Below are 26499 nucleotides of genomic sequence, written 5' to 3' on the forward strand. Positions count from 1 at the left end.
TCTTTCAGCTGTTCATAAAAAACACACTTACAGCCATCTTATATTATAATATACAACCCATAATGTAAACTTTGGCAGTTTATCAAAGGTGAATAATAAGTAATCGTTACGCATGAATGTGGAATAATGACTGTCTGAGGACTACTCTGAAGCTGCAATCATATTGAAAATGCAACAGCGTTTAGACTGAAATAGACTTCGTTTTGAATAATAACGACATATCTTAATTGCGGCGTATTTCTGTTTTCCCATTCCCAAATTTAAGACCTTTTAAAATGAGTAACACTTTTAATACTGTCAGGATCAAATTAATTTTAAGACTTACTAAGCACCTGCAGAAACCCTTTAATTAAGTTTTATGTTTTTATTCCAATAAAGTTGCAAGCCGTATGATTTTTCTATTTCTTCAGCATCACTTTCCTATTGGGATACATTACTTTATTAGCAGTTCAGTTGCTGGACAATGTAGCCATTTTTTGAGTGCATTATAGATTATCTAGTCCTTATGGTAGTCTCTAGAAAAAACTTTTTGGATGCAAAATCAAAGAAAAACTGTAATAAATACAATAAACAAGTACTTTTGTTCAGAACCTTACCAAAGAAATCACCTCTATGCTGTCACTATTACCATCTGTGTTGATGTCATGCTACAAAATATGAAAAAAAGTTGATTACAATCAGAACATTAAAAAGAAAATTTTACTCTGGAAACTATCCATACCTCACCTCTGGACGGATGTACAATGCGGAGCGCCCCAACACTCCGCTTGACCTAATGGCTTGGGGAGTGCATTGAGTCAGGGGGACCACAACCCGATGTCTATTTACTTTGCAAAGGTCAAAGTTTCTGTTTTCCAGTTTGGGATAAAGAGTCCTCAGGAATTCCAACCATTGACAACTTTTACCTCTTCCACTAAAAATGAATTGCAAAAATAAACAACAGATAATATAAACTGAGAAAGAAATACATCAATTGTTACCATCTTATTTTTTATTTTTATTTTTGGATGGTCGGGATTTTCAATGCAGTACAGAGAAAATGCACATCGAAATGACACCATCGTTTCGAGTTTAACAGACATTGGTCTTACCATGCCAGCAGTTGAATGTGATTTGATGAGTTAACATCAGAGAAATTCTCATCGACCATGTGCACCTCTGGAGTATCTGGAGTACTTTTGAAAGAAGAAAAATTATCACAAAATCCAACAAATTTTAAAGATTTTCAAAACTAAGTATACTAATTATAATATGAATAAAAATGTGTCTTTAATAAACATTTAGGGTAAAAAAATAAACAGACATCATTATATACATTTTCAAGTGAAAGATCACGTCAGTTTCCTTAAGTGGGTTACAAAAAACCTGTTTTTATCCGCATTTCGAAGTATCACATCTGAAACAAGTACTCCAAATACTCACTTAAGGTATGTTTTGAAAAAAATAGAAAGTTAATGTGAATAACTCGAAAAAGAGTTAATGTGAATACTGGAAGATGAATTCAGATGTAGCAAACATTAAACCCATTTTTATAAGGCTGTTAACTGTTGTTAGTCTCTGCTCAATATGATAGTTTGAACTTGCAAATTGTACATTCTTCTTTTAATTTCCTGGACCGTTCCCACCTGGTGGAATGACCTGCCGATCTCAATTCGTGCTGCCGAGTCTGTAGCCATTTTTAAAAAACATCTTAAGACCAAGGTATTCTCACAAAAATGCGTAAATAGTACGTGTGCAATGTCGTGGAATGTATACGCCAAAAGTCATTTTGGCATGTCTATGTCACGCTGTTTTTCGCGTGCATATGAGACGCATTTTATGGCGTATTATACATACGAACACATAACACCACCACCCTAAACCTACCCAAGAGCGTGTCATATATACGCCCCACTACCCTAAACCTACCCAAGCGCGTGTCATATATACGCCCCACTACCCTAAACCTACCCAAGAGCGTGTCATATATACGCCCCACCACCCTAAACCTACCCAAGAGCGTGTCATATATACGCCCCACCACCCTAAACCTACCCAAGAGCGTGTCATATATACGCCCCACCACCCTAAACCTACCCAAGAGCGTGTCATATATACGCCCCACCACCCTAAACCTACCCAAGCGCGTGTCATATATACGCCCCACCACCCTAAACCTACCCAAGCGCGTGTCATATATACGCCCCACCACCCTAAACCTACCCAAGCGCGTGTCATATATACGCCCCACCACCCTAAACCTACCCAAGCGCGTGTCATATATACGCCCCACCACCCTAAACCTACCCAAGAGCGTGTCATATATACGCCCCACCACCCTAAACCTACCCAAGAGCGTGTCATATATACGCCCCACCACCCTAAACCTACCCAAGAGCGTGTCATATATACGCCCCACCACCCTAAACCTACCCAAGCGCGTGTCATATATACGCCCCACCACCCTAAACCTACCCAAGCGCGTGTCATATATACGCCCCACCACCCTAAACCTACCCAAGCGCGTGTCATATATACGCCCCACTACCCTAAACCTACCCAAGAGCGTGTCATATATACGCCCCACTACCCTAAACCTACCCAAGCGCGTCATATATACGCCCCACAACCCTAAACCTACCCAAGCGTGTGTCATATATACGCCCCACCACCCTAAACCTACCCAAGCGTGTCATATATACGCCCCACTACCCTAAACCTACCCAAGAGCGTGTCATATATACGCCCCACTACCCTAAACCTACCCAAGAGCGTGTCATATATACGCCCCACTACCCTAAACCTACCCAAGCGCGTGTCATATATACGCCCCACCACCCTAAACCTACCCAAGAGCGTGTCATATATACACCCCACCACCCTAAACCTACCCAAGAGCGTCATATATACGCCATAAAGTGCGTATCATATGCACGCAAAAAACAGCGTATCATATGCACGCCAAAATGAGTTTTGGCGTATACATTCCACGACATTGCACACTCGTACTATTTATACGCATTTATGTGTGATGGGGTTCCTTAAGACACATCTCTTCCAATTGGACCTGACCAATAATGACTAGCACTTAACTATCCATTTAAATTTTGTTTGTTTGTCCCAAAAAAATAAAAATTGTGTACTGTGCTTGATTAACTGAGACTTCTTACAGCTCTTACAGGTTGTTGGCCTTGTTTGTTCCGTTGCTTCTATTACTCTCCCCTTTTTTGTAAGTCGCTTTGGATAAAAGCGTCTGCTAAATGATTAAATGTAGTCTGTTATTAAAATGCATACAAATGCAACTTCACTTGTGTTTGTTACTCATCATGATTTCTGACCAAATATTAAACTTGCAATGAATCAAGAGCGGCAAGGTAATGTCATCACACATTGCATGCACAAAATAACATTCAGATAGAGGCTACTCGACCTGTGGCTGAGCAGTGTAACAAAAGAATATTCATATTATTAAATCTCAAAGGGATAGTTCACACAAAAATAAAATTGACCATATGCAACCATTGACTACCATAGTAGGGAAATATACTAGTCAATGGTTGCTCTCTCTCTGGTTAAAAACATTCTTCAAAATCTTGTGTTCAACAAAACACAAGTCTGGAATAACTTGAGGACGAATAAATGACAATTTCATTTTTGTGTGAACTATCCCTGTAATATACAAAAAGAAAATCGGGTCATAGAAACGACACATCTCTTCTGTTTCCGGTGATGGTGGAACAATCCAGGCAGGAACCTGAGGCTTGATGTTCTCCCAGAATCAGCTCCCGTCTTGGCTGAGAGGCAGTGGAGACAGCGGCCAGGGAAAACTCAGGACAGAAATCAACACAGGACACACACAAAACAAGACACTAGACAAGACAACAAGAAATAACGGACAAACTAACGACTATGACTAAAGGAAACAAAACTTAAATAATAACTGAAGCTAGAACACGAGGAAAAATAAAACAAAACCAATCTCTATAAAATGACTGACCTAAAGGGGAAAACTGGTGAGAAATAAAATAAAAGGTAAGCTATCCAAAACTGAACAATAAGGATAGGGAGAAATACCAAAATAAAACCTGGAGAAAAAGAGAAAAATAAAGTCAAAAACTCAACTAGACTAAAAAATACAGGAACAAAGAAAAAACTGAAAATAAATCCAAAGCTAGAAAAACAGGAGACACTAAATCTAGAACTGACGTGACACTGAGCTGGAGACTTGCACGCACAAAACAAATGCAACAAACCAGCAAAGACATGAGGGAAGGTAGCACAATATAAAGGGACCAGAGCACATGAGGAACAGGTGAGCACAATTAGTGAACCGAGGACTAGACCAGACTAAACAAGGGGGCGTGGTAACAGCAAACAAGGAGGCAGGACAAGAGGAACACATGACAGACACAGAGAGAGACCGATCCAAGTACTAAGACACAACACAAACATAGAAACATTAAACAAAGACAAAACAGACAGAGCTGCCAGGGCAGAACCCTGACATAAATATGATAGATATAAAATAAGGTAAATGACATTATTTCATATCAATGTCATCTAACTATCACATTGTTTTGGTTCTTATTCAATTAGTTTTCAGATATTTTGTTGTTGATTTGTTTTAAGATAATTTATTACACGGCTCTGTGAAATACTTGATTCTGATTGGTCTGATTTCCAGATAACACCCGCTCATCCGGGTACTATGAGTTATCTTGACCGGTACTACTTCTATGCTTAACGCTGGCGCCATCTTGTGTTTTAAACAGCCGTGGGTTACAATGGAAGACTTCAAGGCAGGTTTCCTATATAACATTTTTAATATAGATATTTTTCTTACACAAACGCATCGATTCGAATCTGAAGGCCTCTACTAACCCATCGGAGCCGTGTGGAGCACGTTATTTGACAGAGAGCTGCATTTTTTTATGGACATAGCTTATAATCATTTATAGGGCAAATATTCTATATTAATAAGGCCAATTATTCTAATCTTTTTAAATTTTATTCTTCATACTTTATGAAAAAAAATCTTACATTTAATTGACAAAGTCAAGACAAGACAAGACAAGTCAAGGCTGCATCTGAATTCTGAAGTGGCATTTAGACCTTGCAAACTGTGTTAATACTATTCTGAGGATAATTACAATTACATAGTTTTGTGAGGTTAAAGATTTAAATGCCAATGTCACGTGATTTCAGCAGTTTGGCAGTTTGACGCGATCCGAACTGCTGAAATCACGTGACATTGGCGACCGGAATCATTGATCGATTCACTGATTCATTAACCGTTTGATTCTTTTTGGAGGCACACGGAGAAGACAATGCTGAATAAAATCGTAGTTTTTGTTATTTTTGGACCAAAATGTATTTTCGATGCTTCAAGAGACTCTAATCAACCAACTAATGTCACAGATGGACTACTTTGTTGATGCTTTTATTAGCTTTCTGGACATGGACAGTGAAGTGTGCATTGACTGCATATGCTCTGGGACTAAAATATAAAATATCTTAAACTGTGTTCCGATGATGAACGAAGGTCTTACGGGTGTGGAACGACATTAGGGTCAGTCATTAATGACATCAATTTCATTTTTGGGTGAACTAATCCTTTAATACTGTTTGGCCTTGAATATGGGCTGGTATATGGACATTTTGGGACACGTAAATATTAATGATCCCAACTGTTATGTCACGGTCTGTGTTATGTTGGGACTTAAGATTTCAATATGAAGGAGGAAACAATGGTGTTTGAGACTTGTGACATGTCAGTTCCATGTACTGAACTCTTATTATTCAATTATGCCAAATTAAATATAGTTTTCTATTCTATGGGATCTTTAAATTCTTTAAATTCAATATACAATAAATCAGAAATGTGTAGAGTTCTTTTTTATATTAAAAAGGTTATTAAACTTTAACACCATAAACACTGTTCAATAGCAACTTATTTCAATATCGCAATAATGTATACCATGATACATTAAGGCAACCCAAAAATTTTATACAATCACATTCCTACCTGAACGTGGTGTAATAGTTGCTAACCACACTGCACCACACATCACGCCACAGCCGGTGCTCGGTCCTCTGGTTGTGGATGCTTTTTCCAGTGACGTGGCTTCTTTTCTCTGATTTATATATCATGCCTCTCTCATCTTTTTAAGTGGTAGAACTTGCATAATTGGTGGCTGAATAAATATTTTTTTGCCCCACTGTAAGTCCACAACATTCACATCCTTAGTCTGAATGATAGTCTGATTTAATACAATCGTTTAAAGTGGTGTTGGGTCCCTCCTCCCTCTCCCCGAAGGGGTCATTGGAGGACTGGGGACCTGGCAGTCTGTGAGGATAAGTGGAGGAGGACCAAGCGGAGGAAGGCCACCCTTCCATAACTCTCCTCCACCACCACGATTGTACATAAATCCCACAAACTGCCAAAATAAAAAAGATAAAATCCCCAGCATTCCCATCTCCCAAGCGCTAACAGGCTCATTTAGTCCGTTGTTAAAGATGTACTTGAGCTCCGTCCCGCTGATGTTGAGCCCCTCTGCTGCAAAGACGAACCGGTGCGCAAACTCCTTCACACTGGTTCCCTCCTGCCGGAGGGAGAGGAGCTTGCGCCGTCGTCCTGCCATCGGTGAAGCAGAGGGGCAGGGAGATGGGAAAAGGAAGCCTTCCATCTTGCTGAGTCCTCTAATGGTGGTATCGTTCTGTCACGCCACAAACACAAAGGAAAATGGTGCAAGGACTCGTGCAAAAGATGTGATAATTTATTATCAAAAGAAACATAAATTAAGTGATGTTATGTATGACACTGAAGCTTCGATGCGTGTATCGCGCATGCGAGACAATTTGTAGAGAAGCTCCGTATCGGGGTGTGTATTGGTTTCCCAGAGTCACATGATCGATGACAAATGAAGCCTCACTTTCTGTCCAATCACGTGCGCTTTTCGCTTGCGTGTCAGAAGGTTCGAACTCCAGATCGAGTCCTTGTTGGCTCAGTCAGTCTGGTTGATGGGTTTGTGAGGAGACAGCTGTACTTAAAAAGTGAATCAATACATTACATTTAAATAACCAAAATGTATTTGTTACAATTTAATCTTTTTAGTTGTTGTTGTGTCTTTTTTTGGTAAAATATTTGTACTTTGTTTAGGTAATTTGGTGTTAGGGGATAGGGGGTTGGTGTTTGTGTTTAGAGTAATAAAAAAAGAGTAATGGCCTTTCACTATATGCTGAATATTTTGAGTTTAAAGCTTCCCATGTGTGTATGCTTTAAACAATAAATTAATGGGTAACTACGGTCTATGAGGAGAATAGACGCAGCCCAACACTGTGAAACAGCTTTTATGTCTTAACCTGTTAACTGTTACCCCCCTTTTTGAAAATATACATGAAAATTCACTATCTAAACTTAAATGGTTGCAATTCAAGAATGCTTTGGAATATAGCCATAAGTTTAAAAAAAATATATAAAAAGTATAAAAAAGTTATGGAAGTTTAAATTTACTGTAAATCAAATATACTGTACTAGATATTTAATATTTAATATAAAATATATGTTACAAAATAATTTGTACTCTAAAATTACTATCAAATCAAAGCCATATGTCTAATCAATTTGTGTTCCAAATTTGAAGTTGATATCACAAAAATTGAAATTCCCACGAGAGTTTGTTTAGGCGCTGTACCACAAATAGCCACCGGGTGTCATTGAAATTCCATAGATTTTTTAAATGCAATTTCCTGTGTCAAATGTATATATTTTTGTCCAAATATCACAAAACAGTTTGCAGATATAGAACCGTGAGACTCAGACCTTTCCGACGATATGTGTTTTGTCAAGATTAGAAAAGGTTTTTATTATAAAGTAGTTAAATAAATATGAAACATGACGACGCCACTTGGGGAAGAACCCGCTAGAATAATTAAGAGCACCGTTTCCATAGTAAAGCAAGGTCCGATTTCAAAACGGTTTTCACAGGATGAATCTTGAGTCCGCAAGCTTTCAAATGATATATAGTTTGTCCACATTAAATCAGGATAAATATAGGATATAATTGTTTTAAACATGCAATGGCAAATGGGCCCACCGGTGGGCCAGTGACAGTTAACAGGTTAATAAAAAAAATTCAAAACTTTATCAGTTTTCTGTCATTCACTGTACACAAGCATTATCACTGCCAAGTGTCATAAGAACATTTATTTGATCATATCACACAATGTCATTATTCACTATGTGTGTGTGGAGAGTATGCCTACATTAGATCTTCTTGAATCATATAAGCTCATATTATATTTTATTGTTACACTTTCATTGGTAAATTAATTTATTTAATGGACAAACTAAACACAGACATGTAAGGCATTTTTTTGTACACATTGAAATGATGGCGTGTGTTGTGTAATTGCTTTGTCAGCGCATCTTTCACAGGCTTCTGGCTGTTTTATTTTAAATAAGCACCAGATGGCGCCGTTCTCAACACTCTCGGAGCTTCGAATCTTTTCCCGAAACAGTCAGGGTAAAGCCTCACTGCTTCATGAGGCTTCATATCCACATCCCTAACATGAATACAAAACAAAACCCACAAGGGGGCAAAAATACATAATCAAAACATACCAAACTGGAATCATGGGGAAGACGGGAGACTTAGACATTACAACGATACCACAAAGACTGACAAACACCAGGGCCCGGTTATACAAACGGTTTAATCCGGATAACATTGATCCGGATTTAGTAATCCTTTTTGTGTGATCCGTGATCACGTAATCCAGCTTACTTTTGGAGCCAGTTTTTTAAAGGGGGGGTGAAATGCTGTTTCATGCATACTGAGCTTTTTACACTGTTAAAGACTTGGATTCCCATCCTAAACATAGACAAAGTTTCAAAAACTAATGTTGGACGTTTGATGGAGTATTTCTGTGTTAAAAATACTCCTTCCGGTTTCTCACAAGTTTCGGAGAGTTTTTTTCGAGTATGGGTCTACTTGACGTTAAATAGAGCGGAAGGTCCTTGTATGGGCCGTACGGCTCTTCTCCCGGAAGGGTGCGCGCGCGTGACTAGAGCGACAGAGAGGAAATGCACGCCGTAAACAGTCTCTCAGGTGCAGATCCAGTCGTCCGTGAACACTTCTGTCGCGCCGCGCTCCACTTTATTCCTATGGGTGACGTCGAGCGACTTCAACGCTTCAGCACAGCATTCCGGGAAGGCAGCGCTGCATTTGAACCGATTTGAACGCAGAAATGACGGGAAGCTTCACAACATCACTTCAGTCGCGTCGCAAAGTGGATTTCCACGGTCACTGCTGTCACAGGACTTCACCAAATCATACCAAAGAAGTGTGTTTTTGACAGAGCTTTGCTTCCTTTTGGAAGATGCCGGTGAGTAAATCAACTTCAAATGTCTCTGCTATTGGCTACCGTCGCATGAGTAAACATCAGTAAACGATACGATCGCGTGCTTCGTCATTCAAATGCGCTAACGGTTACTCCATTGTTGTTCTGTATAACACTAGTCTGACTCTGACGTGCAAAACCGTTTTGCTTGCTACCTCTAAGGTCTAGTCACATACAATAGTCCATAAACCGAATCATGTCCTCATAAACTGCACACAAAGGCCACTAAATACAGTCCATACCACAGAGATGGACATCCTGATGTTGCTGTTTCTCCTGTTCAATTTATTTCAGCCTCAGATTTGATTGTGGATCATTATCTGTATTAGCTGAGATAGATGGGTTTCTCCACGCTTGAGGACGTCACCGCTTTGCGCGCTTGTCATTCTTTAGCTCCGCCCACACGATACGCCTCCAGGCGCTCGGTTTTTTCCGGAAAGACTCGGTACAGCCCATATTTCTTTTATAAATATGATAAAACTAAAGACTTTTCGGAGATATGAAGGATGCAATACTACTCTATAGGTACTCAAGATTGACATGAGATTGACTGAAACTGAGTGTTTCACCCCCCCCCTTTAAAGCGACATTGGATTGGATCAATCTGAGCCGGATAGGAACTTTTCAGGATCACTAAATCTGGATAACCAGTGCTCAAACATGATAGGAAATCACAATGTAGAACTATAGATAAAGAGCAACAAGTAGAATAGCCAGTGTGAGGTCAATATAAATTAATTTTTATTTGAAATGAAAACACACACATTTAAAATAAAAACTAAAACCAAGAAAAAGCCCACCCCATCCTCTTCCAGCAGTCCGCTCATCTGAGACCTACAACACAAACACTGGACACTGAGGAGATTTATAACGAGTATAGATGTAGAGATGTACTGTAATCATTGCATGCATCACAAATAAATATTCTAAAAACTAAAATATTTTTGATTGTGATGAATATATATATCAGTTAGTGACGGAATAAAATGTATTGTTTTTGGTCAAGGCCAAACTCTTTCTACTCTGCTGTGAAAGGATGAATATGTTAAAACCTTCCTACTGTAGCCTGTGGATGAACAAATCAAATTAAAACCTTATGAATAAAGAGGATATCTTGTAAGATACTGCATGATCCAAATATAGTATTATTTGATACATTTTTAAAGTTTTCATTACATTTTGGGCATGAAATCTACGCTGAATCCACCCTTCTGATGGGATCAGTTTAATCCAGATTTTTTGGATCAAAATTATCCAGATCCTATAAAAAAGTTCTGAAAAACCCAAACTAAAGGTTTGATTCGGATCAAAACCAAGACTGGATTACGTGATCTAATCCGATTATGTAATGCGTTTTTTCTTTTAAAAAACACATTTTCAAGATTTGATCCAATCCGTTATCCAAAATCCTAGTGGATTACTTTTGAAAAACGGGGCCCAGGAGCTTATCCGCTTGTTAAGTCGTGACGTAAGGAACGCCATTTCTGGGTCCAAGCCTCAACTCGTTTCACTTGAGAATGCCATTGACGCCCATTTATGAGCGCTATTTGTTCATATTAAACATTAAACGTTTAAAAACGTTTAAAAAAGTTTAACATTTTAAATACTTACAGTCTACACAACAGTCTCTGTGCTCACAGCGTCACATACATTAACATTTTAACTATTTAAAAAAGATGAATCACTGTCTGGCCATCTGGAATTTTGCTATGGAGAAAAAGGTTATGATTATAGCTTTTTTTTGTAGTATTACACCACATTGTGTGTGTATATTAGCACGGTTTGTAGTTTTTCTTGTGGTATAAGATAGAGCGTTTGGACCCGGAAGCGCTGCCGCGTGACGTCAGCCTTAACAACCGGATAAAAGGGAACAAATGAGGCAGGGAAGGAGGAAACACAGATGGGAGACATCAAACACTAATTAGATAACAAGGGGAGAGGGATCAGACAATGACAGAAGCACAAAGGCCATACTGACAAAACCCACGTGCACACAAGACAGAACAGGCATGTGACAATTTGTTGAATTCAGTGAACGAATACGCCCTTTACTGACTTTAGCCCTATTCGGACGGGATTAGATTAACATGGGGACATGGGGGTACAGTCATTTTACCCCAGGACGTCTGTAATATCAATGGCCAATTCGCACGGGATAAGACATCTCAGTAAAACTAGCAGAAGTGGGAGGAGTAACTCGCCTTACGCACCTCCTTGACGTCATGTGCGTATGATGTTACCGTTATAACGTGAGCAAACACACAACCTGAGCGCCAGTCTGAACTCCGTCTCCAATATATATATGTGTGTTTTAATAAACAGTTAGGTCCAGTCTAACGATTCTGATTGGATTATGTTGGTAATAGACACTTTCCTAGAGCTAAAATGTGTTGTGCCTCTAATAAGTGCTTTTTGCTTTAAATGATATGCAGAAAATACTGGACATTTTCCACAGATTTGTCCCACCACCTACAACGCAACCGACTGCTTCAAGCGCCTCCAAGGTCGCAAAATGTGCTCTTTTTTAACTTTTAAACAGGCAATGACGGAATTACACCATACATTTTTACAGCAGGTCTATTCGAACGGGATTAGTATTACCCGAGGTCATTTTTCCAGACCTTTTTCCAGAAGGTAAAAGTCTCGGTAATCTTTACTGACGTTGTCCGTAATGATTACCGAGATGGCACATTCGGACGGGACTAAAATCACAGAGAACCTCTGGTAATAATTACTTTACCCCCACGTCCCCATGTTAAACTAATCCAGTCCGAATAGGGCTTTTGAGTCTGAACCAGAGATCTAGTTCGTGAACTAATTGAATGAACTGGTACATGTCGTTCGTGAAGTTGACGTAATGAACCAGTTGATGAACGAAACTGACAGCGAACAGGTGTAGTTAGTTTGGCATATTTGCAGCAAAGAAAGAAATGTACACTTTACAATTTGTAATGAAAACTGTAATAAAGCAGGGTGATGGTTAAATGATTACTGTACAGAGTATAAGCACTGGTTTTGTGTTTATATTATGTATGTTTGAACAGGTTTCTTCTTTTAAATAAAATGACTTCATTACATTTGTGTCATGTAGTTCTATAAAAACTGTAGTGCTAGGCGTGTTATCTGGAAGGAGGAAAGAAGACAAGGAGACTTGGTGGTGCAATGAGGAAGTCCAGGAGAGTATCCAGAGGAAGAAGTTAGCTAGGAAGAAGTGGGACAGTGAGAGAATGGAGGAAAGTAGACAGGAATATAGGGTGATGCAGTGTGAGGTTACGATAGAGGTGGCAAAGGCCAAACAGAGAGCGTATGAGGACATGGGTTGGGTAACCTTCCTCTAATGAGAGCATGTATGCAAGGTTAGATAGTAAAGAAGGTGAGAGGGGTGTGTATCAGATGGCGAGGCAGAGGGATAGAGATGGGAAGGATGTGCAGCAGGTTAGAGTGATTAAAGATAGAGATGGAAATGTTTTGACAGGTGACAGGAGGGTGAGGGAAAGATGGAAGGAGTACTTTGAAGAACTGATGAATGAGGATAATGACAGGGAGAGAAGAGTTGTAGAGGCAAATATTGTTGACCAGGAAGTAGAAAGTATTAGCAAGGGTGAAGTTAGGAGAGCTTTGAAGAGAATGAAAAGAGGAAAGGCAGTTGGTCCTGATGACATTCCAGTGGTGGTATGGAAGTGTCTAGGAGAAATGGCAGTAGAGTTTTTAACTAGGTTATTCAACGAGAAGTGTTTTGGTGCCGATTTTTAAGAACAAGGGAGATGTGCAGAGTTGTGGAAACTGCAGAGGTATTAAGCTGATGAGCCATACAATGAAGTTGTGGGAAAGAGTAGTGGAAGCAAGGCTAAGAGGAAAAGTGGACATTTGTGAGCAGCAGTATGGTTTCATGCCAAGAAAGAGCACTACAGATGCATTATTTGCTTTGAGAATGTTGATGGAGAAGTACAGAAAGAGCTGCATTGTGTCTTTGTAGATTTAGAGAAAGCATATGACAGAGTGCCAAGAGAGGATCTGTGGTATTGTATGAGGAGGTCTGGAGTGGCAGAGAAGTATGTTAGAGTGGTGCAGGATATGTATGAGAGCAGTAGGACGATAGTAAGGTGTGCCGTAGGTGAGACAGAGGACTTCACGGTGAAGGTGGGACTGCATCAAGGATCGGCTCTGAGCCTCTTCTTGTTTGCGGTGGTGATGGACAGGCTGACAGATGAGGTCAGACAGGAATCTCCATGGACTATGATGTTTGCGGATGACGTTGTGATCTGTAGTGAGAGCAGGAAGCAGGTGGAGGAAAGTCTAGAAAGGTGGAGGTTTGCTCTGGAGAGAAGAGGAATGAAGGTTAGTCGCAGCAAGACAGAATACATGTGTGTGAATGAGAGAGAACCAAGTGGAACAGTGAGGTTACAGGGAGAAGAGGTAAAGAAGTTGCAGGATTTTAAGTACTTAGGGTCAACAGTCCAAAGCAATGGGGAGTGTGGAAAAGAGGTGAAGAAGCGTGTGCAGGCAGGTGGGAATGGGTGGAGAAAACTGTCAGGTTTGTTGTGTGATAAAAGAGTACCAGCAAGAATGAAAGGAAAGGTGTACAGGATAGTAGTGAGACCAGCAATGTTGTATGGTTTAGAGACACTGAGGAAAAGACAGGAGGAAGAGCTAGAGGTAGCAGAGCTGAAGATGCTGAGGTTCTCTTTGGGAGTGACGAGGATGGATAGGCTCAGGAATGAGTACATTAGAGGGACAGCACATGTGAGATGCTTTGGAGACAAAGTTAGAGAGGCCAGGCTGAGATGGTTTGGACATGTTCAGAGGAGGGAGAGTGAATACATCGGTAAAAGGATGCTGAGGTTAGAGCTGCCAGACAGGAGGTCAAGAGGAAGACCAAAGAGGAGGTTTATGGATGTAATGAAGGAGGACATGAAGGTAGTCGGTCTGAGAGAAGAGGATACAGAGGAAAGGAATAGATGGAGGCAGATGATTCGCTGTGGCGACCCCTGAAGGGAAAAGCCGAAAGAAGAAGAAGAGTATTTAAATCCCTAAGCCATTTTAAGTATTACAGATTATAATTATTATTGTTTCCAGGTAACTATGAGTGAAACGTCACTTCATCACTGCATATCAGACATTGCCACCTTGCGGAATAATGGTGAATTGCACTTCATCATTATAGATTGATTTATTATTGTGCAGAAAAAAAAAAGTACAAATCTTACACACCTCAGATCATTAGCGACGCTATACAATTTTGACAAAAAACTAGTGGAAAAACTGGCATTTAATTATAATTCAATTTTTTTTTCTTATTATATTGTTTAAAATGGATTGATTGAGGAAAACTAAAAGGTTGATGTCTAACTTTAAAAAAATGAATGAGGTTGAGGGTAGTGAATGACGTCCCGTGTCGCTAAAGACCCGAGGTATATATTTAAGGGTTAAATATGACAGATCTGGTTACAGCAGCTGTTGCAGTAATGCTTATTTTATCTAACTGCAGTAAGAGTCTAACAATCTATTATATAAAAAATAAACATGAACTATATGCCCTTCATAAATACCAATTCTAGTAAGATTTCTGAGGGATCAACTAATGCAATAAAATCACAAAATATATGCAGCAATTTTATCGACTTGCCAACAAGTCTGTTTGAGATGCACTGAAATGAATAGTGTCCAATTCTGGAACTATTGGTCGATACGTTTTACTTCTGCATTCCTCAGGAAGTCTATAGGACATTCCCTGAAAAAATGGTGCCAATCACAACACACTGGGCCAGCTAACCAATCACAGCACATTTCATATTTCAGAAGGCGGGGCTTCTTCAAAAGTGGAACTTTACTCACATTCGATCCAAACTGGGCAGAGAGGCACTGTAATAATGTAAAATATGTGAAAAGTAATGTTTTTTTGTTTTTTTTTTACAATCAAGCATGAAAACAAAATCAAGACTTCTGGCAAAATAAGACCCCTTTAAGAAACTTGTACTCAGTAACAACACAGTTCACATATTGCAGTTAATTATTTATTTAGATTTTTTTTAAATATTTTTCACACATATCCATTTAAAAGCACTATTACACGGATAATCATAAAACCCTAATGAATATAATGCAGCACAGTTCTCTTTTTGATATCCATTCGGCTCTCTAATCGCCCAGAACCTGTATCAACAGACCAGCATTAGATGTTCAGTGCTGCTTTCTGTGATATGATACTGGCTGTGAGAATTATTTATTAGATAATCAGTCTAAGTGATTTCTTACCCAGAGGTCAGTGTGCTGCCATCAACCCATTTCCATGTGCCCTCCACATCGCTGTCAGTCAGACCAATCCAGACTCCAGCATTACCGAAGATCTTTTGAACAAACTCCTTGTAGAAAACCAGGAAGCAACATTTAAAGGGTTAGTTTGCCTGTAAGTGAAAATTCTATCATCAGTTCCTAACACTAACTGCTCCTGATCCATAAAACTTACATCTTCAGTACACAAATAAAGATATTTTAGAGGGGAAAAATGAGATTTCTGTCCCTCCATTGAAAGTCTATTCACCCAAACTCTGATGCTTCATAAAGAGATGAATTGAGCGGTTTAATTAAACTGCTTTATATGATGAACAGATTTAATTTAGGCTTTTATTCACATAAACTTTGATCAGGAAACAAAAGAGCAACGTAATTCTTGTGCATCAAGCATGAACGGTTGAGATCTATGTGTATTTAAGTTCAATGAGCATTTTGAGTGAATCCACTTTCAATGGATGGACATCTTCATCTGCTGCAGTCTTATGGGTTTGAAAAACAGGAGGGTGAGGAATTGTCCCTCTCTGTCCTCATTTCCTCAAACTCAGAGCTGATCACTCTCATATAAATACAATCAGACATTTTTCTCTTTAACCTTTAAACAAATGATTGTCCTTGTGCTTTGTAGATGTAGTCAGCACTCGACTTCCTTTAAAAGCTGGTGGCAAACAAACTTGTGGCCAATGTGTGAAAACAGAAACATGACATCAGAACCTTAAAGTTGACATGAAACTGAAGTTGTGATGGCCTTTTCTTTCTGTTTGTGATGTATATCTGAGTGAAGCTTGGCCATTGCTGTGATGTCAAGTGTGTGACCTATTTAAAGGCTGGCAGTGTGACAAAAAATTTTGAACTAACTGTTGGCTGAACTAACTGTTGAACGTCTGCGTTGCTGAGTAGACATGCATACTGTAATGGTGCTGCATAACCTTTGGTGCCCAATCTATTTTTCACTTACTTGTTTCTCTTTATTGTTTATGATGATCAGATCTGCTCCTTTCTCTGTACAGTATCTTCTGCTCTCACTCCAGCTCTTCTTTTCAGAAGACATATAGTAAAAACTGGATTGATAAATATATCCATCTGTAAACAAAACCAGGTAATATATATATTACATATATAAGTAAATGCAAGTTTATGGAATGACCCCATTTAGATATTTATGTAAACACTGTAATTTTACATTACCCGTTTCTTTGAGCATCTTCCACAGTTCATTTTTCTCCTGATTGAACTGGTCTCTTTCGTTGGTCTGGTAATTGTTCTTGGTTAATCCATCCCTTTCATTTGTCAAAGTTATGTCCTTGTTTAGTAGCTTGTCTCTCTCATTGGTCAGGTTTTTGGTCTTTATTTTTAGCCCATCTCTCTCCTCTGTGAGGTTGGTAATCATGGATAGTAGTTTGTCTTTCTCTTCTGCGAGGTTGGTGATGTTAGTTAATAGCTGACGTGTCTCCTGTGTGTAGTTTGTGCTCATTGTATGGATGTGGACACACAGCACTATGACTGCAGTCAGCAGAAGTACACACAGCAGTGCCAAACACACTGCCGCTGATCTGGAGCTTCTGATCTTCACACAATCACTTCCTGAAAATGCCAGACATGAAGATAAATGTTTCTAAATTTCTTAACTGTGTGTTGTTTTAACCTAGAAATCTAGACGCACCCTAGCGGCAGCAAATCTAATCTGCCCACGAGTGTCGTCTAGCAACTGTCAATACCTATCTGAGATGTAAACGGCAAGCTCTTGACGGGCCAATCACATCGTGTATAGAGTCGGTGGGCGGGGCTTAACATAATGACGCCAGAGTTGCGCTTGCATGCTTCTAGTCAACACAGAAGCTAGTGAATGGCGGTCATTCGAATCAGCTTTGACCGCGACTCTGGAAGATTTGGAGTTTAGCTTTTCTCTGAGAAAAGAACAAAGAACGGCACTGAAGTCATTCTTAAAAAGGGAAGATGTGTTCGGAGTTTTGCCGACCGGATACGGCGAAAGTTTAATCTATCAACAAGCTCTGTTTCACCTTCGTTGCTCTGGTTGGTTGTGTTCCGTATCCTATCGCGTGCAGAGGGAGTTTGACAACCGTTTATCCGCCCCTCAGATTGAGCAGTCAATGGTGAGTTTCCAGACCAAACATCTTGATGTGATCTGGCTTGTCAGACTAGTGTTGTTTGTGTTCCTTTACGAAAAAAGTTCATTTTATGATGTGTACATAAGTACTGTTCAGGTATATTTTAAATATACTTTAAGTAGTTAGGCCCAATCCCATTTCTACCCCTTAATAATAATAATAATAATTAGTTACATTTATATAGCCAGAACACCCACCACACACCAGCTGTTTGATAAAGAGGAGACTTTTATGGGTATATGGGGATTATTGGCCAGGACGCCGGCGTTACACCCCTAATCTTTTCTTGAAGTATATCCTGGGACTTATAATGACCACAGTGTGTCACAACCTTGGTTTAACATCTCATCTTAGCCCTTCGCTTTCCTCTACCCCTTCGTTTTGCGCATTCACTTGAAGGGGTAGGGGCGTCTCGATTCTCTTTTGGATGAAGTGATAGGGGAAGGGCCAGAAAGCTCTTCAAACGATTTTTAGGCACCACACTAAGGAGTCTGAGGAATTTTCCTGTACTAATAATACTTTGTTATATACCCTTAGTTTGTGTTACAGCCAGGCTCTCAGGCTGCAACAAAGGAGACCAGGCGCGTCAAATCCTAATAAAACATTTATTTTAATGCAAGAAAGACAAACATAAAATTAACATAAATGATAAGTGAGGACCCAACAGGACACACGCTGGAGACAAACGCAGAGAGAATCAGCCCATTTAACTCCGCATCCAACAAGTGTCAGGTGTGTTGACCACGTCTCCTCCAGATGGCACCTAAAACACACACACCAACCCCACAGACGCCCAGCCTAGACTAGGCTGAGACGTCACAGTTTGCAATGACAGAGGTCAAATGTTTTCTGTAGTGATGTTTTGGGGCTGTAACTGGGGATGTTTGACAGGTATGGGGCAACTTGGCATACTTTCTCCTCCAAACAGGACAAGTTGAGTTTTTACCAAAAAAAGTTATATTTTGCTTTCATCTGACCATATGACATTCTCCTAATCCTCTTCTGGATCATCCAAATGCTCTCTAGCAAACTTCGGACAGGCCCGGACATGTACTGGCTTAAGCCCCTGGCAGCGTAATGCGTTACTGATGTAGCCTTTGTTACTTTAGTCCCCTGTGTGGTTCTAGGATTTTTGCCCACCATTCTTGTGATCCTTTTGACCCCACGGGGTGAGATCTTGCGTGAAAAATTATAATTTTCTAATAATTACTACCAGTTTTCTTCACACCAAGCTGCTTACCTATTGCAGATTCAGTCTTCCCAGCCTGGGGTAGGTCTACAATTTAGTTTCTGGTGTCCTTGGACAGCTCTTTGGTCTTGGCCATAGTGGAGTTTGGAGTCTGACTGTTTGAGGTTGTGGACCGGTGTCTTTTATACTGATAACGAGTTCAAACAGGTGCCATTAATACAGGTAACGAGTGGAGGACAGAGGACCCTTTTAAAGAATAAGTTACAGGTCTGTGAGACCCAGAAATCTTGCTTTGTTGTAGGTGACCAAATTCTTATTTTCTACCACGATTTGCAAAAAAGTTTTATTTCAAAATCAGACGTGATTTTCAGATTTTTTTTCTCATTCAGTCTCTCATAGTTGAAGTGTACCTATGATGAAAATTACAGGCTTATCTCATCTGTTTAAGTGGGAGAACTTGCACAATTGGTGGCTGACTAAATACTTTTTTGCCCGACTGTACATCACGTCGTCGGTAAACTTTTGCATTACTTACTCGTTTGCATTACATTGCATAGATCTCCTTTATCACAGCAACACCGTAGAAAATGAAACAATATCAGTACCAGCTGGTTCGGATCAGCACGGAATGGATCAGTTTAAAAAAAGAGAACATTTTGGTCGGATGGCAAAGCGGCTCCACCAGTCTCATATGTTCTGTATCATTTTATATTGTCTTAGGAAACTCGAAGGCTCATTCGTTTTCGAACTGAAAATGAGTGCCGTTATCTTAAAGCCTAGATCAGACTGCACGATTTTCAAACTTGTCGGGTCACTGCTCTTTTCACACTGCATTACTATCTGGGGTATCATTCAGTCACTGCTGTGTTCACACTTCACTATGAATCAGCGACAGAGGGGTTCACACTGCATGCCTGAACAAGAGGAAGAATCGCCGACAACTCTCTCTCTCCGGTGCGCAAACTACGTTTCCCAAACACACGTGCGATGTGACAAGTAAACAACGCGAGATCACGTGCGTCAGACCGGAGTTCTCGCGCGACACTTGGAATTGTTATTAATAATGATAATTTGCTTCAGATTGTCTATGTGCTGATTTGTGGAGAAAAAAAAAAAAATTATGGTGGAGGAAATTGTTGGAGAGACAGAGGGAAGGATTGTGTTCTACAAAGAGAGTTGGTGGGTGTAACGATTCGTTTTAACAACGATTCGATTCGGTTGAAATAAAACTTTCACACTGATTTAAATTTTTGGCTAAAAAGTTACTGAATCGATTTCAAGTCACTGAATCGTTTCGGATCATATCGTTCTAAATAGGGGTGTAACGATTCGTTTAACAACGATTCGATTCGTATCACGATTTGAGGTTGTTGATATAATTTAAGGACGATATTGGTTCATTTAGAACGATATGATCCGAAACGATTCATTCACTTGAAATGAATTCAGTAACTTTTTAGCCAAAAATTTAAATCAGTGTGAAAGTTTTATTTAAACCGAATCGAATCGTTGTTAAAACGAATCGCTACACCCCTAGTTCTAAATGAACCAATATCGTCCTTAAATCGTATCAACAACCTCAAATCGTGATACAAATCGAATCGTTATTAAACGAAATCGTTACCCCCCTAATGATAACCTTTAGGGTCATGGGCCCCACACGAATAACCCCATATGTCTTATTTTTAATATTCTGATCTAATATGATTTCTGTCCTGTAAAGTTGCCAGAATAATAATCACACACTGTTTGTTAAAGGGTTAGTTCACCAAAAAATGAAATTTCTTTCATTAATGACTCTCCCCAATGTCGTTCCACACCCGCTAGACCTCTGTTCATCCTCAGAACACAGTTTAAGATATTTAGATATAGTCCGAGGGCTTTCTGTCCTTTGAATGTAAGTGTATGCCCACTTGCTGTCCACGTCCAGAAGGTAATGAAAACACCATCAAAGTAGTCCATGTGTGACATCAGTTGGTTAGTTAGACTCTTTTGATGCGCTGACCAGACATTTTGGTCCAAAATAACAAAAAATACGACTTTATTCAGCATTGTACCGGTGTGAAATGATATTGGGGTCATAAATGAAAGAAATTTCATTTTTGGGTGAACTAACCCTTTAATAGGCCAGAGGAGAACTAGCACCGCGGCTGAGTCTGGATTCTCCCAAGGTTTATTTTTCTCTATCATGCCCTGATGGAGTTTTGGTTTCTTGCCACTGTCGCCTTTGGCTTGGCTTGGCTTGCTCCTTTGGGGACATTAAAATTTCGATGTAATTTATTCAACTAAATATCCAAATAAAATGAATCTGCCATAACTGATCTCCCAACATTGTCGCTATATGATAAATTAAAATAAGCTGATAACATCACTGTTTTCTCCAGAACGACTGTACAGCCAAATAACATTTTGTTGCAGTATTATCCCTTTTAAAAATGTGAAGCTGCTTTCAAACAATCATCTTGATTTCATTGCTGTTCATACTGGTTAAATGTTACAGGACATTAACAAAAGAAATGGGGTATGATGACTTGTAATGGTGTAGTAGTGGTGTCCCATTTCTGTTTCACTCTGTTTCAAAGGGCAAGGGGAAAGGGTAGGCGTAGATGAAGGCCTTAGTATGAGGCGCCACGTAGGATTTAAATCAAACTTCGCTTATCAATACATACATAACACACGTGCATATACACCTATACATTACTCGCATATACATGTATACTATTGGATGTTCAAAATACATATATGCAATACACGTGCACACTAATATGAAATCCATACCAATACATATAATGTTAATAATGAATGCATACACACTTGTGAATAACTTGCATATACATATACACTTTCATGCACGCATAGACCTATAAATACTCGCATATACATATAAACTTCCATGCATATACACCTATAAACACTTGCATATACATATAAACTTTCATGCATATACACCTATAAATACTCGCATATACATATAAACTTCCATGCATATACACCTATAAACACTCGCATATACATATAAACTTTCATGCATATACACCTATAAACACTCGCATATACATATAAACTTTCATGCATATACACCTATAAACACTCGCATATAGCCTACATATAAACTCGATGCACGCACACATCCATAAAACGCGCATACATACAAAATAAAACGTGGATGCATGCTTTAGTTGTGTATATATATATATATGCGAGTGATTTCATACGTGGATGTGCGAGTGATTTCATATGTGGATGTGCGAGTGTTTCATATGTGGTTGTGCGTGAACTTTTCAGTGCAAACGGAAGGCATTTCAGTGTAAAAGGAAGTCATTTCAGTGTAAAAGGAAGTCATTTGTGTGTACACGGAAGTAACCTGCCTATATTAACCGCATTTACAACTTTGCAATCATGGAGAGGGATCGTGCTACAACTGAAGCAATAGAATTTTGCGAAACGTGCTTACTTGGCGGTCCGTGTACCTTCGGATAATTTGTTTTTTCCTTTTTGTCTTCCAAACGGAAAAACTAAGAAAGCATTCCTTTATCATATATTCGACCCTCCCTATGAGAATAAATAAACAAACCTTGAGTCGTTTTTCCCCTCATATTTTTATTTTTGTTTTAATCACACTCTGTTCTAATCCGCCAAATGAATTTTTTTTTTTAAAAAATGGATAAACAGCTTTAATATTCGATCTCAACATGGGCGGGAACAAAACGCCCCTTTCCGCTGATTGGTCAACCAAAGATCAAGCCGCGCCTTCAGTTCTCCGCGCATTGCGCAACAGAATATATATATATATATATATATATATATATATATATATATATATATATATATATATATATATATCCTTGTACAGATTATTAACAGAGTTTAGTGCAACTACATTTAATCTTTTCTCATCAAACAGCCAGACTAATAAAAGAGAGAATGTTGCAGTGAAGTGATCAGCAGTCCAATAAAAACAATGCTTTATTTTTTTCTGCCAGTTTAATTTCTAAAGCAAACCAGATCATTGTGCGACTCGCAACATAAGGCGCACAGAGTAAGCTAGTTAATTCGTGAATGAATCCGAGTCTTTGAACAAATCGGTTGAGTGACTCACCAGCCATACAGCCTTTGTATTATTGAATGAATCAGCGGTTCGAGCGAATCAACTGAACAAAATGATTCATTAACACAGTGACTTGCTGCCACCTACTGGCAATATTTAATATTCGTTTCATCTTGTAATTCTATTTCATATTTCTGTATTCAAAGCATTTTGTATAAAACATAAAACTAATGTCATTGCATTAGGTTATATATTTGCTCAGCTGTGTGAATGAACAGAACTCTCTCAGCATTAAATTGTGTAAATACATCTATAAGCAACTTCAGATGCTGCATTGCCACCTTTGCAGCGCAGGATATTGGGCTGAAACAATATAGTTTCAAACTCTAACTGTATTGAATAAATTTGAGATTTTAAATTAAAAGATGGCATGCCTATATTTAATAAGATATAGCTATTTTAAAAAGGTAGCCTTGTTTGACTAATTATATATGATGCTAATTGGTGGCAATAAATATCGAAATATATATTCATCTCTGGCTTTTTTTTTTCAATGTGTTAATTCATAGTTTCTAAAACATGTAAATGAACAGCAAGAGCGGATTAAACATTTCTGTTTCTGTTCTGTTTTCAGTTAAAAAGATGTAATTTAAGCGTCTTGAGTTAATGATTTTTACAACGAAAGTGATTCAATCAAGAACTTTAATAGCTCGATAAACTTTATCTTAGAGCTGTTGGTGAAGCCATAAAAACCTTGTCTATTAATTTTTATATTATCTGTAAAGCTGCTTTGAAATAATCTGTATTGTAAGAAGCGCTAGGCCTATAAATGAAGATTGCGCAGAGCGGAGTTCTGGAGATAAGAATGGCGCGGCTTGATCTTTGGCTGACCAATCAGAGGAAAAGGGCGTTTTGTGCCCGCCCATTTTGAGATTGAACTAAAGCATGCATCCACGTTTTATTTTGTATGTATGCGCGAGTGTTTTATGGATGTGTACGCGCGCATCGAGTTTATATGTATGTGCGAGTGAGTATAGGTGTGTCTGCGTGCAGTGAGTTTATATGTATATACGAGTGTTTATAGGTGTATATGCATGAAAGTTTATATGTATATGCGAGTATTTATAGGTGTATATGCATGAAAGTTTATATGTATATGCGAGTGTTTATAGGTGTATATGCATGAAAGTTTATATGTATATGCGAGTGTTTATAGGTGTATATGCATGAAAGTTTATATGTATATGCGAGTGTTTATAGGTGTATATGCATGAAAGTTTATATGTATATGCGAGTATTTATAGGTGTATATGCATGAAAGTTTATATGTATATGCGAGTGTTTATAGGTGTATATGCATGAAAGTTTATATGTATATGCGAGTATTTATAGGTGTATATGCATGAAAGTTTATATGTATATGCGAGTATTTATAGGTGTATATGCATGAAAGTTTATATGTATATGCGAGTATTTATAGGTGTATATGCATGAAAGTTTATATGTATATGCGAGTGTTTATAGGTGTATATGCATGAAAGTTTATATGTATATGCGAGTATTTATAGGTGTATATGCATGAAAGTTTATATGTATATGCGAGTGTTTATAGGTGTATATGCATGAAAGTTTATATGTATATGCGAGTATTTATAGGTGTATATGCATGAAAGTTTATATGTATATGCGAGTGTTTATAGGTGTATATGCATGAAAGTTTATATGTATATGCGAGTATTTATAGGTGTATATGCATGAAAGTTTATATGTATATGCGAGTTATTCACAAGTGTGTATGCATTCATTATTAACATTATATGTATTGGTATGGATTTCATATTAGTGTGCACGTGTATTTCATATATGTATTTTGAACATCCAATAGTATACATGTATATGCGAGTAATGTATAGGTGTATATGCACGTGTGTTATGTATGTATTGATAAGCGAAGTTTGATTTAAATCCTACGTGGCGCCTCATACCTTAGTACAGTGACACATTTACTACTTGTACATTGATATACCCTATCTCAGTAGTGCTTGGGACTAAATTGGCTCACTTGTTTGTATATAAAGTATACGTTTAAGTGCACTACAGTAAGTGTAACAATAGTAAACTTTTAGTGCACTAGTTCAAGTAAACTAGTTCACAAATACGTTTCTTATTTGTACTGCATCTGTACTTCATGTGAACTTACAAGTATGCGATACAAAATAGTAAACTTATATCACATTTTTTAGTTTATGAAAGTACACCTTGAAGTATGCTCTTCGTAAACTACTAGTTTAGTAGTTTTTTCTTTATACTTCAAGCATACTAATATATATATATACACACACACACACCATTTCTTTTTGTAGCTTTATGCATCCTTTTATCAACACATGGGTAATTTTCCTTACAAAAGCAACATTTTAAACAAAAAGCTGCGAAAATTGCATTTTTGTTGAAGACTCTGTCTGGAATGATGATCTAAACACAGACGGGGTAGGACGAGTCCATCAACACCCCAAAGCCTGCACAGTCATTTCCTCTTCATGGGTCAACATTTCATTCAGTAACATTAGGCAGTTCTACATTTATATAAGCCATCTTTTATCACTAGTTTTAGCTTCTTCTTCTCCTGTGTTTTAATAAGGAGATTCTGTAATATTTCAGAGTAAATAAGATTTGAAGTAAATTTTTATGTACACTACCAGTGGATTAGCTCACAGAGATACACAGAATTAGTAACACATCTTTTTTTTCTATATAAATTAAATTTTTTAAACAATGTAAGTTTATAAATGTATGTAAAACTATGTGGGAAAAAATATATAATAGGCTACTCAATCAAAAGATTAAACACAGCTACAAGCCAAATACTTTGAATACTTAATTATACTTTTAAGTATATCTTGATCATAAGATTAGGCCAAATATACTTGGAATGTTCTGTCAGTATAAACCAAGTATACTTAAGTGCTATTTTGAGTATATTTTCTGAGAAGTACATACAAAGTAGACTGAAAGTATAAATTGTTATTTTTAATTTTAAAGAGGTATACTAATAGCACACTTGAATAATCGTGTTTTTCGTAAGGGGTGTATTTATACCTGTATGGTTTCTCCTGTTCCCTCGGTCCATCTCCTGTGTTCCATCGCTGTTTATATTGCCATAAACAGCCTGAGACATTTTTTTCCTGCTGTAGTTATCTGCTGCTTTTAGAAAATGAGGCCAATAAGTGGCAACGGGTCACAGTACAAGAGCATGTGATATCCTGTCTGTCTTTACTAAATAATTTGCCTACCAAAAAGCTCTTGCTAAAGGGCACTGTTGTGGTAGTGTGGTTAGATGTAGCCGTCAGGTTCATATTAGCACCGTTAAATCATACATGAGAGGCGAGCAGTGTTGAGGAAAGTTACTGTGGCAAGCAGCAGGGCGAGGGACCGCGAGAGCGGGCCGGTGACGAGTGGTA

At 38.4% G+C, this 26499-nt stretch overlaps 1 protein-coding gene across 1 annotated transcript; it reads right to left on the minus strand.

Moving 5' to 3' along the window:
* Window positions 1–3674: 3674 nt before the first annotated feature.
* Window positions 3675–26230, minus strand: LOC137049308 (CD209 antigen-like protein B). Its single transcript, XM_067427820.1, has 7 exons — window positions 26138–26230; window positions 16861–17256; window positions 16631–16755; window positions 15637–15743; window positions 15426–15534; window positions 6471–6695; window positions 3675–3806 (listed from the first exon to the last, which is right to left on the minus strand). Exons 1-7 carry the CDS (start codon window positions 26214–26216, stop codon window positions 3675–3677), a joined length of 1173 nt encoding a protein of 390 aa, XP_067283921.1. The 5' UTR covers window positions 26217–26230.
* Between the last annotated feature and the right edge of the window lie 269 nt (window positions 26231–26499).

Source organism: Pseudorasbora parva, chromosome 2, assembly GCF_024679245.1.
Source record: "Pseudorasbora parva isolate DD20220531a chromosome 2, ASM2467924v1, whole genome shotgun sequence".
Lineage (NCBI taxonomy): Eukaryota > Metazoa > Chordata > Actinopteri > Cypriniformes > Gobionidae > Pseudorasbora > Pseudorasbora parva.